Source organism: Kogia breviceps, chromosome 4 (assembly GCF_026419965.1).
Source record: "Kogia breviceps isolate mKogBre1 chromosome 4, mKogBre1 haplotype 1, whole genome shotgun sequence".
NCBI lineage: Eukaryota > Metazoa > Chordata > Mammalia > Artiodactyla > Physeteridae > Kogia > Kogia breviceps.
In genome coordinates, this window is record NC_081313.1 from 117,729,821 (window position 1) to 117,743,934 (window position 14,114).

Consider the following 14,114-nt stretch of genomic DNA (forward strand, 5'->3'; position numbering starts at 1 on the left):
CTTGAAGGTGAAACCCTTTTATAGGAACATTTTTGTGAAAGCATCAGAGTACACCTAGAACTGTCTGTAAATGACAAAAGACTTAAAAATAACCATGGTTAAAGATTTGATGAAAGTTCATAATAATGCAATCGACAAGGAAATTTAGTTATTTCTGAGATATACATTTTATTTTATTTTTATTTTAACATCTTTATTGGAGTATAACTGTTTTACAATGGTGTGTTAGTTTCTGCTTTGCAACAAAGTGAATCAGTTATACATATACATATGTGAGATATACATTTTAAAGTAATAACTAGAATTATGACGTATAACATTATACCAGAACATATAAGATTTTTAGAAATTTCATGTAATGTCTGAAACATTTATATTAACATATTTCCATACAAATAACCAAAAGAAAGTTTAGTATTAGTTTTTTGTTTGTTTGTTTATACTGCAGGTTCTTATTAGTCATCAATTTTATACACATCAGTGTATACATGTCAATCCCAATTGCCCAATTCAGCACACCACCATCCCCACCCCACTGTGGTTTTCCCCCTTTGGTGTCCATATGTTTGTTCTCTACATCTGTGTCTGAACTTCTGCCCTGAAAACTGGTTCATCTGTACCATTTTTCTAGGTTCCACATACATGCGTTAATATACGATATTTGTTTTTCTCTTTCTGACCTACTTCACTCTATATGACAGTCTCTAGATCCATCCACGTCTCAACAAATGACCCAATTTCGTTCCTTTTTATGGCTGAGTAATATTCCATTGTATATATGTACCACAACTTCTTTATCCATTCATCTGTCGATGGGCATTTAGGTGGCTTCCATGACCTGGCTATTGTAAATAGTGCTGCAGTGAACATTGGGGTGCATGCATCTTTTTGAATTATGGTTTTCTCTGGGTATATACCTAGTAGTGGGATTGCTGGATCATATGGTAATTCTATTTTTAGTTTTTTAAGGAACCTTCATACTGTTCTCCATAGTGATTGTATCAATTTACATTCCCACCAACAGTGCAAGAGGGTTCCCTTTTCTCCACACCCTCTCCAGCATTTGTTGTTTGTAGATTTTCTGATGATGCCCATTCTAACTGGTGTAAGGTGATACCTCATTGTAGTTTTGATTCACATTTCTCTAATAATTAGTGATGTTGAACAGATCTTCATGTGCTTTTTTTTCATGTGCTTTGTTTTTTCATTTGTATGGAAATGTCTACTTAGGTTTTCTGCCCATTTTTGGATTGGGTTGTTTGTTTCTTTAATATTGAGCTGCATGAGCTGTTTATATATTTTGGAGATTAATCCTTTGTCCATTGATTCATTTGTGAATATTTTCTCCCATTCTGAGGGTTGTCTTTTCATCTTGTTTATGGTTTCCTTTGCTGTGCAAAAGCTTTGAAGTTTCATTAGGTCCCATTTGTTTATTTTTGGTTTTATTTCCATTACTCTAGGAGGTGGATCAAAAAAGATCTTGCTGTGATTTTTGTCAAAGAGTGTTCCTCCTATGTTTTCCTCTAAGAGTTTTATAGTGTCCGGTCTTACATTTAGGTCTCAAATCCATTTTGAGTTTATTTTTGTGTATGGTGTTAGGGAGTGTTCTAATTTCATTCTTTTACATGTAGCTGTCCAGTTTTCCCAGCACCACTTATTGAAGAAACTGTCTTTTCTCCATTGTATATCCTTGCCTCCTTTGTCATAGATTAGTTGACCACAGGTGTGTGGATTTATCTCTGGGCTTTCTATCTTGTTCCATTGATCTATGTTTCTGTTTTTGTGCCAGTACCATATTGTCTTGATTACTGTAGCTTTGTAGAATTGTCTGAAGTCAGGGAGTCTGATTCCTCCCACTCCGTTTTTTTCCCTCAAGACTGCTTTGGCTATTCAGGGTCTTTTGTGTCCCCATAAAATTTTAAGATGATTTGTTCTAGTTCTGTAAAAAATGCCACTGGTAATTTGATAGGGATTGCATTGAATCCGTAGATTGCTTTGGGTAGTATAGTCATTTTCATAATATTGATTCTTCCAATCCAAGAACATGGTATATCTTGCCATCTGTTGGTATCACCTTTAATTTCTTTCACCAGTGTCTTATAGTTTTCTGCATACAGGTCTTTTGTTTCCCTAGATAGGTTTATTCCTAGGTATTTTATTCTTTTTGTTGCAGTAGTAAATGGGAGTGTTTCCATAATTTCTTTTTTCAGATTTTTCATCATTAGTGTATAGGAATGTGAGAGATTTCTGTGCATTAATTTTGTGTCTTGACCTAGGATTTTAAAACTGGATATGACCTAAAAGATTGTCATTTCTCTCAATTTAATGATGACTAAATTGTGGCCTGAAGACAAAAATTTGCTTGAGGCCACATGAATATTAATGTGAATGCATAGAATAGAAGCAAAAGTATTGAATTTAGCTCCATTGTCACTTTCCATTATTAAATGAGCTCATCTGGGAATAATGAAGACAATAGGATTGTGAGTAAAAGCTATGCTTAATTTAACTTACTTATTCCCTCAGAGGTACTTTAAAATTACTCTCAGATTTTCTCAAAATGACTATATAGTATAAACATTTTAGCACAATATTTTGTAGGGAGTTTGAACGATTATAAAAGTAATGTAAAGATATGTACCATATGCATACAGTGTGTGGTCATAGGATAAATTATTTTCCACATATAATTAATTTTTTTGTCAAATTTGATGCAAGTGGATAAACTGTTTATAAATCTTTAAAAGATTGCTTCAACTTCACTTGTTATGTCTCAACAGTGTGGTAGACCTATATAATTTTCTACACATAGCAGAGAAATATAGATTATTAAAATTTTATTCTGGAGTTTTGTAGGAAATGAAAGATATCTAGACTCCAATGCAAAATTAAAATTTCTCATGTACTATCTTCCTGAATGATTTCCAGTAAATTAAGGAGAGGCATCTCAAAATACTATCTGGTTTCCTTAATCAAAATTCATTGTCAGGAAAGGAGTCTTAGTTCTGCAGTGGGGCTTAAATATAACTGAAAAACTTCTAGAAACTATACAGTAATAAAGTAATCTATAATATTCGATTGAAAGAACGGTTTGGAAAAAGATTTAAACAATCTTCTCTACCTATGGAGTCCTCTATGGAATTACAACTAGAGAGTCTATACTTGTTGAAAAAGTAACCTCCAAAAAAAGAGTTGAGCAATGAAAGACAAATGAAGGTGATAATTTTAAAACACTATATAATCTAACAGATTTGAGGACAGCTCAAATGTCAAGAGTCTTGTTTTCTTCTGTATATATTTACATGAAAAAAATTACAAACTGAAAAAAGCATATGATACTATTGATGCCATTTTCTTCATTGAGTATATTTTTTATTTTTTATTTATTTTATTTTTTTAAAGTTTATTTATTTATTTATAGCTGTGTTGGGTCTTTGTTGCTGTGCACGGGCTTTCTCTAGTTGCGGCAAGCGGGGGTTACTCTTCATTGTGGTGTGCAGGCCTCTCATTGCAGTGGTTTCTCTCATTGTGGAACACGGGCTCTAGATGCGGGGGCTTCAGTAGTAGTGGCACACGGGCTTAGTTGCTCTGAGGCATGTGGAATCTTCCCAGACCAGGGCTTGAACCTGTGTCCCCTACATTGGCAGGTGGATTATTAACCACTGCACCACCAGGGAAGTCCGAGTATATTTTTTAAAGTTTTAAATATTTACTGAAAATATTCTGTAAATTACTATGCATGTATTGTTAATACCACACCATCAGTTGGATTTTAAGTACTTAATATTTACTTTTCTCAAAAGTAAATTTATTTATCATGGTTTTTTTAGGTTTACATCAATCATGGTTCCATAATAGAAGGTGAATCAACATTAACTGATGATATTTTCAACTCACATATTATCATTTTCTTTTTTATCGTTGTATATTAAAATATTTAAAAATTATCATTGTCAGTAACTGTTAGGTGAGTTGTCTTGAAAACTGATTACTGTTTAACTTCTTTAGTGTTTGGATGTTCTGAATGCCAAGGGGAAAGTCATGATAATAATGATAGTAAAAATCTTTCAAAAACTAAAGAGAATGATAAATATACTATTAAAGATTATATCAGAAACAAATTCAGTAACATTATCTTATGTCTTTACATTACTGTTTTGAATACTGAGAAGCAAATTAATTTCAATTGACTTTGTATTTTCTATTAATCTTATTTCTTTTAAATCTAAACTTCACCCCCATCCCACCCCCATGCTTCCCGGCTTGTGGGATCTTAGTTCTGCAAACAGGGATTGAACCCAGAGCCACAGCAGTGAAAGTTCCAAGTCCTAACCACTGGACTGTCAGGGAAGTCCCAAAGCTAGTCTTTATAGTACCATTTCCCCATATTTGTTTTATACATTGACGTAAAAATAATACTTCCCCTCATACCTATGACTTATACCAAAATTAAAGAAATGTATTTGGGGTTTATGCTTTACATGTAAAGCATCAAGTAATAGAATTATTGATCTCCTGGCCCCTATTGTATTCACAGGCAAGGAAGATTTTGTAATATTTAAGGAATTCTAGGCAGTATATACATAAGTAGAATATTAAATTTAAAAAAAATGTTGGCTGCATTGGGTCTTCATTGCTGTATGCGGGCTTTCTCTAGTTGCGGCAAGCGGGGGCTACACTTCGTTGCGGTGCGTGGGGTCCTCATTGCGGTGGCTTCTGTTGTTGCAGAGCACGGGCTCTAGGCGTGCGGGCTTCAGTATTTGTGGCACACGGGCTCAGTAGTTGTGGCTCATGGGCTCTAGAGCAGAGGCTCAGTAGTTGTGGTGCACGGGCTTAGTTGCTCCACGGCATGTGGGATCTTCCCGGACGAGGGCTCGAACCCGTGTCCTCTGCATTGGCAGGCGGATTCTTAACCACTGCGCCACCAGGGAAGCCCCTAAATATTTTTTAAGAGGAAAAATGGGTCCATTTTATATTGGCTGTATTTTTTAAGTGTAGTCCAAGTCCATACAGCAAATAAACTGGAGAATTAAAAAGAGATGAAAGGAAAAAAGCCACTCCACTTTTTTTTCACACTGCTGCTTAAGCTCAAAAGGTGAGCAAATACAAAATTATATCAAATTGGGAGTTAAGTTTCCAAAAGCTATATGGTAGTGCAATAGACATTTGAAAATTGCAACGGATTTGCGATGGTATATTCCCAGAGAAGAGGTGCGGGATCCCGGCGCTTGCTGCTCTCGCTTCTGCTCCTCGCAGCCTGGGAGGCCGGGAGCGGCCAGGTGCACTAGTCGGTCCCAGAGGAAGCCAAACACGGCACCTTCGTGGGCCGCATCGCCCAGGACCTGGGGCTGGAGCTGGCGGAGCTGGTGCCGCGCCTGTTCCGGGTGGCGTCCAAAGGCCGCGGGGACCTTCTGGAGGTAAATCTGCAGAATGGCATTTTGTTTGTGAATTCGCGGATCGACCGGGAGGAGCTGTGCGGGCGGAGCGCCGAGTGTAGCATCCACCTGGAGGTGATCGTGGACCGGCCGCTGCAGGTGTTCCATGTGGAGGTGGAGGTGGAGGTGAAGGACGTTACTGACAACCCCCCAAGGTTCTTGGGACAAGAACAAACACTATTTTAGAATCAAGAATAGCGGTTCTCGGTTTCCGCTAGAGGGCGCATCTGATATGGATATCGGAAGAAACGCAGAACTGAGATACGAGTTACAAACTAATGAATATTTTGACTTGGATGTTAAAACAAATGAAGAGGAAACAAACTTTTTAGAGCTAGTTATGAAGAAACCAGTAGGTAGGGAAGAAACGCAAGAACATCGTTTATTGCTGATTGCAATTGATGGAGGAAAACCTGTACTAACAGGTACAGTTCAGTTATTGATCAATGTATTGGATGCGAATGATGATGCCCCAGAATTTGATAAATCAATTTATAATGTCAGAATACTGGGAAATGCACCGAATGGGACATTAGTTATTAAACTGAATGCCTCACATGCAGATGAGGGCATTAATAAGGAAATAGTGTACCTCCTTAGTAATCTTGTTCTTGACAACGTAAAATCTAAATTTGCGATCAACCTAATAGTAGGGAAATAACAGTTCAGGGAAAGAAAACTGGATTATGAAGACTGTAATTTATATGAAATTAATATTGATGCCGTCGATAAAAGTCCATTCCCATTAACTGACACTGCAAAGTAATAGTGAAAATCCTGGATGAGAATGATAATACCCCAGAGATGGTCATAACCTCCCTATCTCTGCCTGTGCAAGAGGACGCCCCATGGGGCACTGTCATCGCCCTGATCAGTCTGTCAGACCATGACTCCGGTGCCAATGTGCCGGTGACTTGCACCCTGACGCCTCATGTCCCCTTCAAGCTGGTGTCCACCTTCAAGAATTACTATTCATTGGTTCTGGACAGTGCCTTGGACCGCGAGAGCGTGGCGAACTATGAGGTGGTGGTGGCAGCGCGGGATGCGGCCTCGCCTTCCCTGTCGGCAACAGCCAGCGTGTCCGTGGAGGTGGCCGACGTGAACGACAACGCGCCCGCGTTCGCACAGCCCGAGTACAGGGTGTTGGTGAAGGAGAACAACCCGCCCGGCTGCCACATCTTCACGGTGTCGGCGCGGGACGCGGACGCGCAGGAGAACGCGCTGGTGTCCTACTCGCTGGTGGAGCGGCGGGTGGGCGAGCGAGCGCTGTCGAGCTACGTGTCGGTGCACGCGGAGAGCGGCAAGGTGTACGCGCTGCAGCCGCTGGACCACGAGGAGCTGGAGCTGCTGCAGTTCCAGGTGAGCGCGCGCGACGCGGGCGTGCCGCCTCTGGGCAGCAACGTGACGCTGCAGGTGTTCGTGCAGGACGAGAACGACAACGCGCCCGCGCTGCTGCCTCCCGGGCCGGGTGGCAGCGGGGCGGGCGCGCTGAGCCAGCTGGTGGCGCGGTCGGTGGGCGCGGGCCACGTGGTGGCGAAGGTGCGCGCGGTGGACGCGGACTCGGGCTACAACGCGTGGCTGTCGTACGAGCGACAGCACGACGCGCGCCCTGGACGAGGCGGACGCGCCGCGCCAGCGCCTACTGGTGCTGGTGAAGGACCACGGCGAGCCGGCTCTGACGGCCACGGCCACCGTGCTGCTGTCGCTGGAGGACAGCGGCCAGGCGCCCAAGGCCTCTTCGCGGGCGTCGACGGGCGCCGCTGGCGCGAAGGCCGCTCTGGTGGATGTGAACGTGTACCTGATCATCGCCATCTGCGCGGTGTCCAGCCTGTTGGTGCTCACGCTGCTGCTGTACACGGCGCTGCGGTGCTCGGCGCCGCCCAGCGAGGGCGCGTGCGGGCCCGGGAAGCCCACGCTGGTGTGCTCCAGCGCGGTGGGGAGCTGGTCTTACTCGCAGCAGAGGCGGCAGAGGGTGTGCTCTTGGGGAGGGACCGCCCAAGGCTGGTGTCATGGCCTTCAGCCCCAGCCTGCCTCAGGGTCCCATCTCTATAGACACCGTGAGTCTCAAAAATCTAACAGCAATTTTTCGTCATGTCTTTAATACGAAATATTTAATATTATCCTCTATCTTCTCTTTATTTTAAATTATGGCTTTATAAGTTATTGTTGTATCGTTTTAGACAAATTCTCTTGGTACTAATTCATTTACTTATAGTTATGCTTAAAATTTACTTTGTTGGAGAAAATTGTTTTGCACTATAGTGTTTATTTCAGTAACAATCCCCTTTTTATAAGGTTTTAAAGGTTTGAGTTAATGGACTAGTTTTCTGTGGACCATAGAAACCATTTGCAGACTAAAATATTTAGATGAACGTTTCAATTTTCAAATTTTAGTGTTGTAGTAAGATACTTGTAAGATACATACTTGGCATTTTTATTTATTGTCAAAGCCCCATGTTGTAACTACATAGAAATATTGAACATCATCATGTCAATTTGCCTATTTTGTTCTCCATAGACTATCCATTATTTGAGTATTTTTATTACACATATTGAATTAATTTTTTCAGTAATATTTGTTCATTGAATGAGTCTTTCAAGTCTGTTTAAATGGTTGGCCTTGGCATACTAATGGTGAATTTGATATTTATAATTAAAATTTTTTAGCTCTAGTGGCTTCATTTTATTCATTTTTGAATACAAAATACATTTACATGATTTAAAGTGTTTTAAAATGTTTCCATTACACCTCCAATATCACAAGCCACTTAATATACTGGCTGAATATTTCAAATTTTCCAATTTCTTGTCTATTCTTCTAGAGAATTTTTCATATACTAATAAACTCCCCTCTCCCATTTTAAGACATAATATTTGTATTGATTTTCCTTCCCCCCTTCATTTATATAATTTGTCTATCATGACATATTACTTAAAGAGATTTTTCATTTTTTTTCCAGCCCATGTTGTCCCATTTTGCAGATGTCATAATTCCCCCCCCAACATCAACATTTAGTGGAACAATGATTAGTTTTTCTCTGTCTTACTTTTTCTTTTCCAATTCACAAATTATTATATTGGTGAGAAATAATCGTGAATTCTCACAGTTGGGAAAATCTTAACATTTTTGAGTTAGAAAACATTTGTATTTATTGTTGCCTTTTGTTTTTAGATTTAAAAAACTGTACTATGATATAACCCCCCCCAAGTTTATTGTTTACCAATACCATTTTTACAACAAAGACGTACATTTTATCTACTATAGGCAAGAGTGCTCTCCATCTCAAATACAGAGAACTGTTTTTCTACACTTCTTGAAAAAACAATATGGGTTTAGCCAGGAATAAATATTCCACATTTCATATGACAAAATGTCAATTCCCCTTTTTATTGCTTTCCTATTTCTTGCATTCTCACATGTATTTAACTTTATAAGTACACTTGTATCATACTATTTAAACATTTCTAATACCTCATTACTTTGGGGGAGTCCCATTCTCACCACTGTGTAAATTTGTAGTTCAGTTGTCAGCTTTTTAAAAATCAAGTTTAAAAAATCAAGTTAATTTAGTTTTGAAATATAAACTCTTTATTTATAACTGAGAATTTTCTTTGCTGGGGGAGGAAGATGTTCATAGATTGACTAAACTTTTTTTCTCACACAATCTTCTCCCTTGACTATATGAACTATTTGAGTAAATAAATAAACAAAAATATAAGATGTTTCTTATGAGGAGACCAGTATTTTCCTTTTCCAATGAAAAGGAAATTGAATATATGTTTTTAGTAACATTGTATAATTTTCTACTTGGAGCCAATAAATAGAATTATTGCATCTGTTCCAGTTAATTGGACTGTATTATCAACCTTCTGGAAATTGCTGGGAACTTCAATAGAAAGACAGATTTGATACTTTAATTAACTAATTTAAAAGTTGATATTCAAAGAGATTCTTCACTTAGGGCAGGAATTTATGAAATTCTTTAACCGCTATAGAAAACCTTCAACTAACAAGACTGTAGGCCAATATATCTTTTGTCAAGGCTTTTCTTCCTGTAAACAAAGGAACCTTTTATTTGGGGGCTTATTATTGGTTGTCAAATAAACTCTGTTTACTCAAAATAAGTGTAATAGAAAGCGATAAGGACTACTACTTATCAGGATAGATCTAGGTTAGTTATTTTAAGATGTTGTTATGTAAGTTATGTAAAATGTTCTCATGTTGGGGGGTACTTTGTATTACAGTTGTCTGTGAGGATTTACAAGTATATCAGAATTATGGAGAAGGGTGAGTGTTGGCAAGTGTACGTTTGAAAATTCTTTTAAATAACTTTCATTGTCTCCTTTTGAGAAAGAGTTTAATTACCTACAGTTGATGACATTAAGGATGAATTCATGGTAATATGATATTTTGGCATGACTTTGATATGAGTGGAGCATTTTTACAGGTAAAGATGGAAGTAATTTAAAAAAAATTGAACAAAGGTGTATTGCGAAAGAAGGAAAGCAAGTGATCTATGTTGTCTGCAAAGTAGAATTAATATTGGAGAGTAGTTGAAAATAACACTGGAAATGTTGGCTTGTGATCATATCTCAGGTCACATAGAAGTGATTCTAACATCTTGGAATTTGTTTAGTGCAATCCAATAAAAGCTGTACCCATGAAGATAAATATGGTGGTATGTGGCCACCATATTTATCTTCATGGGTACAGCTTTTACTGGATTGCACTAAACAAATAAATGGACTATAGGCCAACTTTGAATAGGGCAGGTAAGGGAGATGGAGTAATAAAAAATTGATATAGGTGACACGTAGAATGTTCATTCCATTAAATAAAAGGTGAATTTAAGGGTTTGAATTTGGGGGTATTAATGATTTATCTTCACAATCTTTAAATTGTAATCAAATTATTTTCTAGGAGTCATCAGCATGTATGGCTAAAAATGACAATTATAACCATTGAAAAGTGGGAGGAAGATGTGAGCTTGGGAATACCTTCAATAGAAGTCTTTTCTGAAATGCTGGAAGTGGATGAGAACACAAATAGAAGCATATAAGAGGCTGAGGTAGAAAGGAAAGGATAAAGTCATTTAGGAGCAGCAGAAGTATGCAAAGGAAAATGTTTTGAGGGGGAGGACTAATATAAGCTGCAGAGAAATTAAGAAATGTAAAGAATATGTGCTAAAATTTTCAGCCTCCATTATTAAATTAAAAAACATTATTAGGAGTCGTTGATGTTCACGGAGCAAAGAAAGAATGGACTTTGATAATCTGTAAGGTTTTTAAAATTTGGGTAAAATTTGCTAATTTAAAATTACACTCTTTTCTCAAAATATAATAGTATATCCTGTGACAGAAATACATGCACATGTTTCTTCTCTATACAGATATGTAGGATAGTTTTCACTTCTAATTCCCAAGCCTGGTTCATATCACACTTAAGCTTTCTAAAATGGTTGATACAGTTTTTACATTATTGGGAGGAAAGTTGTTTCACTATGAGTATTTTAAACCCTTACCCTACTCTAAACTAATAAAAGAAAACAGACGAGATAAACTGACCCTGCAAATTACAAACATGAGGAGATTTACTATTAAAATAAGGAAAAAGATATATATGTAATATAAATATCTATCTAATTTCAAGAACTATAGCGTAGCTTCGTTGTGAATTCATTTCTTACCCTTTCGAGCCGCATGATGTCGCTGTCTACCGTGAAGTTACACTAGCTGTTTTTCAAGTCCATTGCTCCCATTACTGCATCCTTCCACGAGTGTTGAATGATGGCACGCGCAGAAGAACTGAATTAACAGACTCGGGATCATACAATATTTCATCTTAATGCCTAGACAAGATTTCCTCATGGAACTAAACCAGCAAGTATTTGAAATGCTTATTACACCTGAAGGCCGACTGAGATCCCGGTGTTTGCTACTCTCGCTGCTGCTCCTCGCAGCCTGGGAGGCCGGGAGCGGCCAGGTCCACTACTCGGTTCCGGAGGAGGCCAAACACGGCACCTTCGTGGGCCGCATCGCCCAGGACCTGGGGCTGGAGCTGGCGGAGCTGGTGCCGCGCCTGTTCCGGGTGGCGTCCAAAGGCCGCGGGGACCTTCTGGAGGTAAATCTGCAGAATGGCATTTTGTTTGTGAATTCGCGGATCGACCGGGAGGAGCTGTGCGGGCGGAGCGCCGAGTGTAGCATCCACCTGGAGGTGATCGTAGACCGGCCGCTGCAGGTGTTCTACGTGGAGGTGGAGGTGAAGGACATTAACGACAACCCGCCTGTGTTCCCCGTAAAGGAACAAAGAGTGTTGATTTACGAATCTAGGCTGCCAGATTCGTTGTTTCCACTAGAGGGCGCGTCGGATGCAGATGTGGGCTCAAATTCTGTCTTAACCTACACGCTCAGTTCCAACGAAAACTTCGCGTTAGATGTGAAAACAAACAGTGATGACAATACACAAATTGGGCTCGTGTTAAGGAAATCGTTGGACAGAGAGGAAGTTCCTGAACATAACTTATTCCTCATGGCCTCTGACCAAGGCAAACCTGAGCTCACTGCCACTGTTCAGCTGCTGGTCACCGTACTGGATGTGAATGACAATGCTCCCAGTTTTGAACAGTCTGAGTATGAAGCAAAAATATTTGAAAACTCAGATAACGGAACAATAGTTATGAGACTGAATGCTTCTGATAGGGATGAAGGAGCGAATGGGGAGTTTTCATACTCTTTTAATAGTCTTGTTCCACCCATGGTTAGTAACCAGTTTAGAATAGATCCAAATACTGGAGAAATAGTAATTCAAGGGAATATAGATTTTGAAAATATAAAGTTATACAAAATCCGTATTGATGCGACAGACAAAGGCCACCCTCCCATGGCTGGTCATTGCACCATCTTGGTGAAAGTTTTGGATAAAAATGATAATGTCCCTCAGATTGCACTGACTTCCTTATCCTTGCCTGTCCGAGAGGACGCTCATTTCGGCACTGTCATTGCCCTAATTAGCGTGTCCGATCTCGATTCAGGTGCCAACGGGCAGGTGACCTGCTCTCTGATGCCCCATGTTCCCTTCAAACTGGTGTCCACCTTCAAGAATTACTATTCATTGGTTCTGGACAGCGCCTTGGACCGCGAGAGTGTGTCGAACTATGAGGTGGTGGTGACCGCGAGGGACGCGGGCTCGCCTTCGCTGTCGGCCACAGCCAGCGTGTCCGTGGAGGTGGCCGACGTGAACGACAACGCGCCCGCGTTCGCACAGCCCGAGTACACGGTGTTGGTGAAGGAGAACAACCCGCCCGGCTGCCACATCTTCACGGTGTCGGCGCGGGACGCGGACGCGCAGGAGAACGCGCTGGTGTCCTACTCTCTGGTGGAGCGGCGGGTGGGCGAGCGAGCGCTGTCGAGCTACGTGTCGGTGCACGCGGAGAGCGGCAAGGTGTACGCGCTGCAGCCGCTGGACCACGAGGAGCTGGAGCTGCTGCAGTTCCAGGTGAGCGCGCGCGACGCGGGCGTGCCGCCTCTGGGCAGCAACGTGACGCTGCAGGTGTTCGTGCTGGACGAGAACGACAACGCGCCCGCGCTGCTGCCGCCCGGGCCGGGTGGCAGCGGGGCGGGCGCGCTGAGCCAGCTGGTGGCGCGGTCGGTGGGCGCGGGCCACGTGGTGGCGAAGGTGCGCGCGGTGGACGCGGACTCGGGCTACAACGCGTGGCTGTCGTACGAGCTGCAGCCGGCGGCGGGTGGCGCGCGCAGCCCGTTCCGCGTGGGGCTGTACACGGCCGAGATCAGCACGACGCGCGCCCTGGACGAGGCGGACGCGCCGCGCCAGCGCCTGCTGGTGCTGGTGAAGGACCACGGCGAGCCGGCTCTGACGGCCACAGCCACCGTGCTGCTGTCGCTGGAGGACAGCGGCCAGGCGCCCAAGGCCTCTTCGCGGGCGTCGACGGGCGCCGCTGGCGCGGAGGCCGCTCTGGTGGATGTGAACGTGTACCTGATCATCGCCATCTGCGCGGTGTCCAGCCTGTTGGTGCTCACGCTGCTGCTGTACACGGCGCTGCGGTGCTCGGCGCCGCCCAGCGAGGGCGCGTGCGGGCCCGGGAAGCCCACGCTGGTGTGCTCCAGCGCGGTGGGGAGCTGGTCTTACTCGCAGCAGAGGCGGCAGAGGGTGTGCTCTGGGGAGGGGCCGCCCAGGACCGACCTCATGGCCTTCAGCCCCAGCCTTCCAGCTTGTCCAGTAGTGGTGGATATGGGCGAGCTTCAGGATTTAAATGATGATCGTCTTTTCAAAGTAAGTCTGAAGTTTCATAGATACCAGTTGATATTTATTTTGAAATGTTATAATTGTTTTTCTTAGGTTTATATTTACACTCTCCTATTTTTGAAAAATCTGAAAAATTTTACATTATATATGTCTTTTCCTTTTTGTTAATTATTATGATCTCTGTGGTGTATTAATGTTGACTTAAACTGGAATCAGACGTTATTAATATCATTCTACACCTCAAGATTTTTGTCTTGAACCTCAAAATTTCATTGGATACATTCATTTGTGATGCATTTAATTTTTTTTTTTTTGGTGGTATTTTTTGTGGTACGCGGGCCTCTCACTGTCGTGGCCTCTCCCGTTGTGGAGCACAGGCTTCGGACGCGCAGGCCCAGCGGCCACGGCTCACGGGT

The 14,114-nt window shown here is 41.8% G+C and overlaps 2 protein-coding genes across 4 annotated transcripts in view; both read left to right on the top strand.

The window, feature by feature from the left end:
- The window catches only part of LOC131755055 (protocadherin alpha-C2), a 161,345-nt gene that overhangs the window by 8,141 nt on the left and 139,090 nt on the right, over positions 1–14,114 (top strand). The window contains exon 1 of one of the 3 annotated variants that reach the window (XM_067031783.1): positions 11,190–13,725. The exons of the other annotated variants lie outside the window; for them this stretch is intronic. Coding sequence (XP_066887884.1) covers positions 11,281–13,725 — 2,445 coding nt within the window. The 5' untranslated portion in view covers positions 11,190–11,280. Of the gene's footprint in view, positions 1–11,189; positions 13,726–14,114 lie in introns of those variants that run through there. 3 annotated transcript variants of the gene reach the window in all.
- On the top strand, positions 5,190–7,579 carry LOC131755733 (protocadherin alpha-5-like). The gene is given in 5 exon segments (XM_059062374.2): positions 5,190–5,617; positions 5,619–6,184; positions 6,187–7,030; positions 7,032–7,416; positions 7,418–7,579. Coding segments are annotated over 5 exon segments (2,385 nt in total).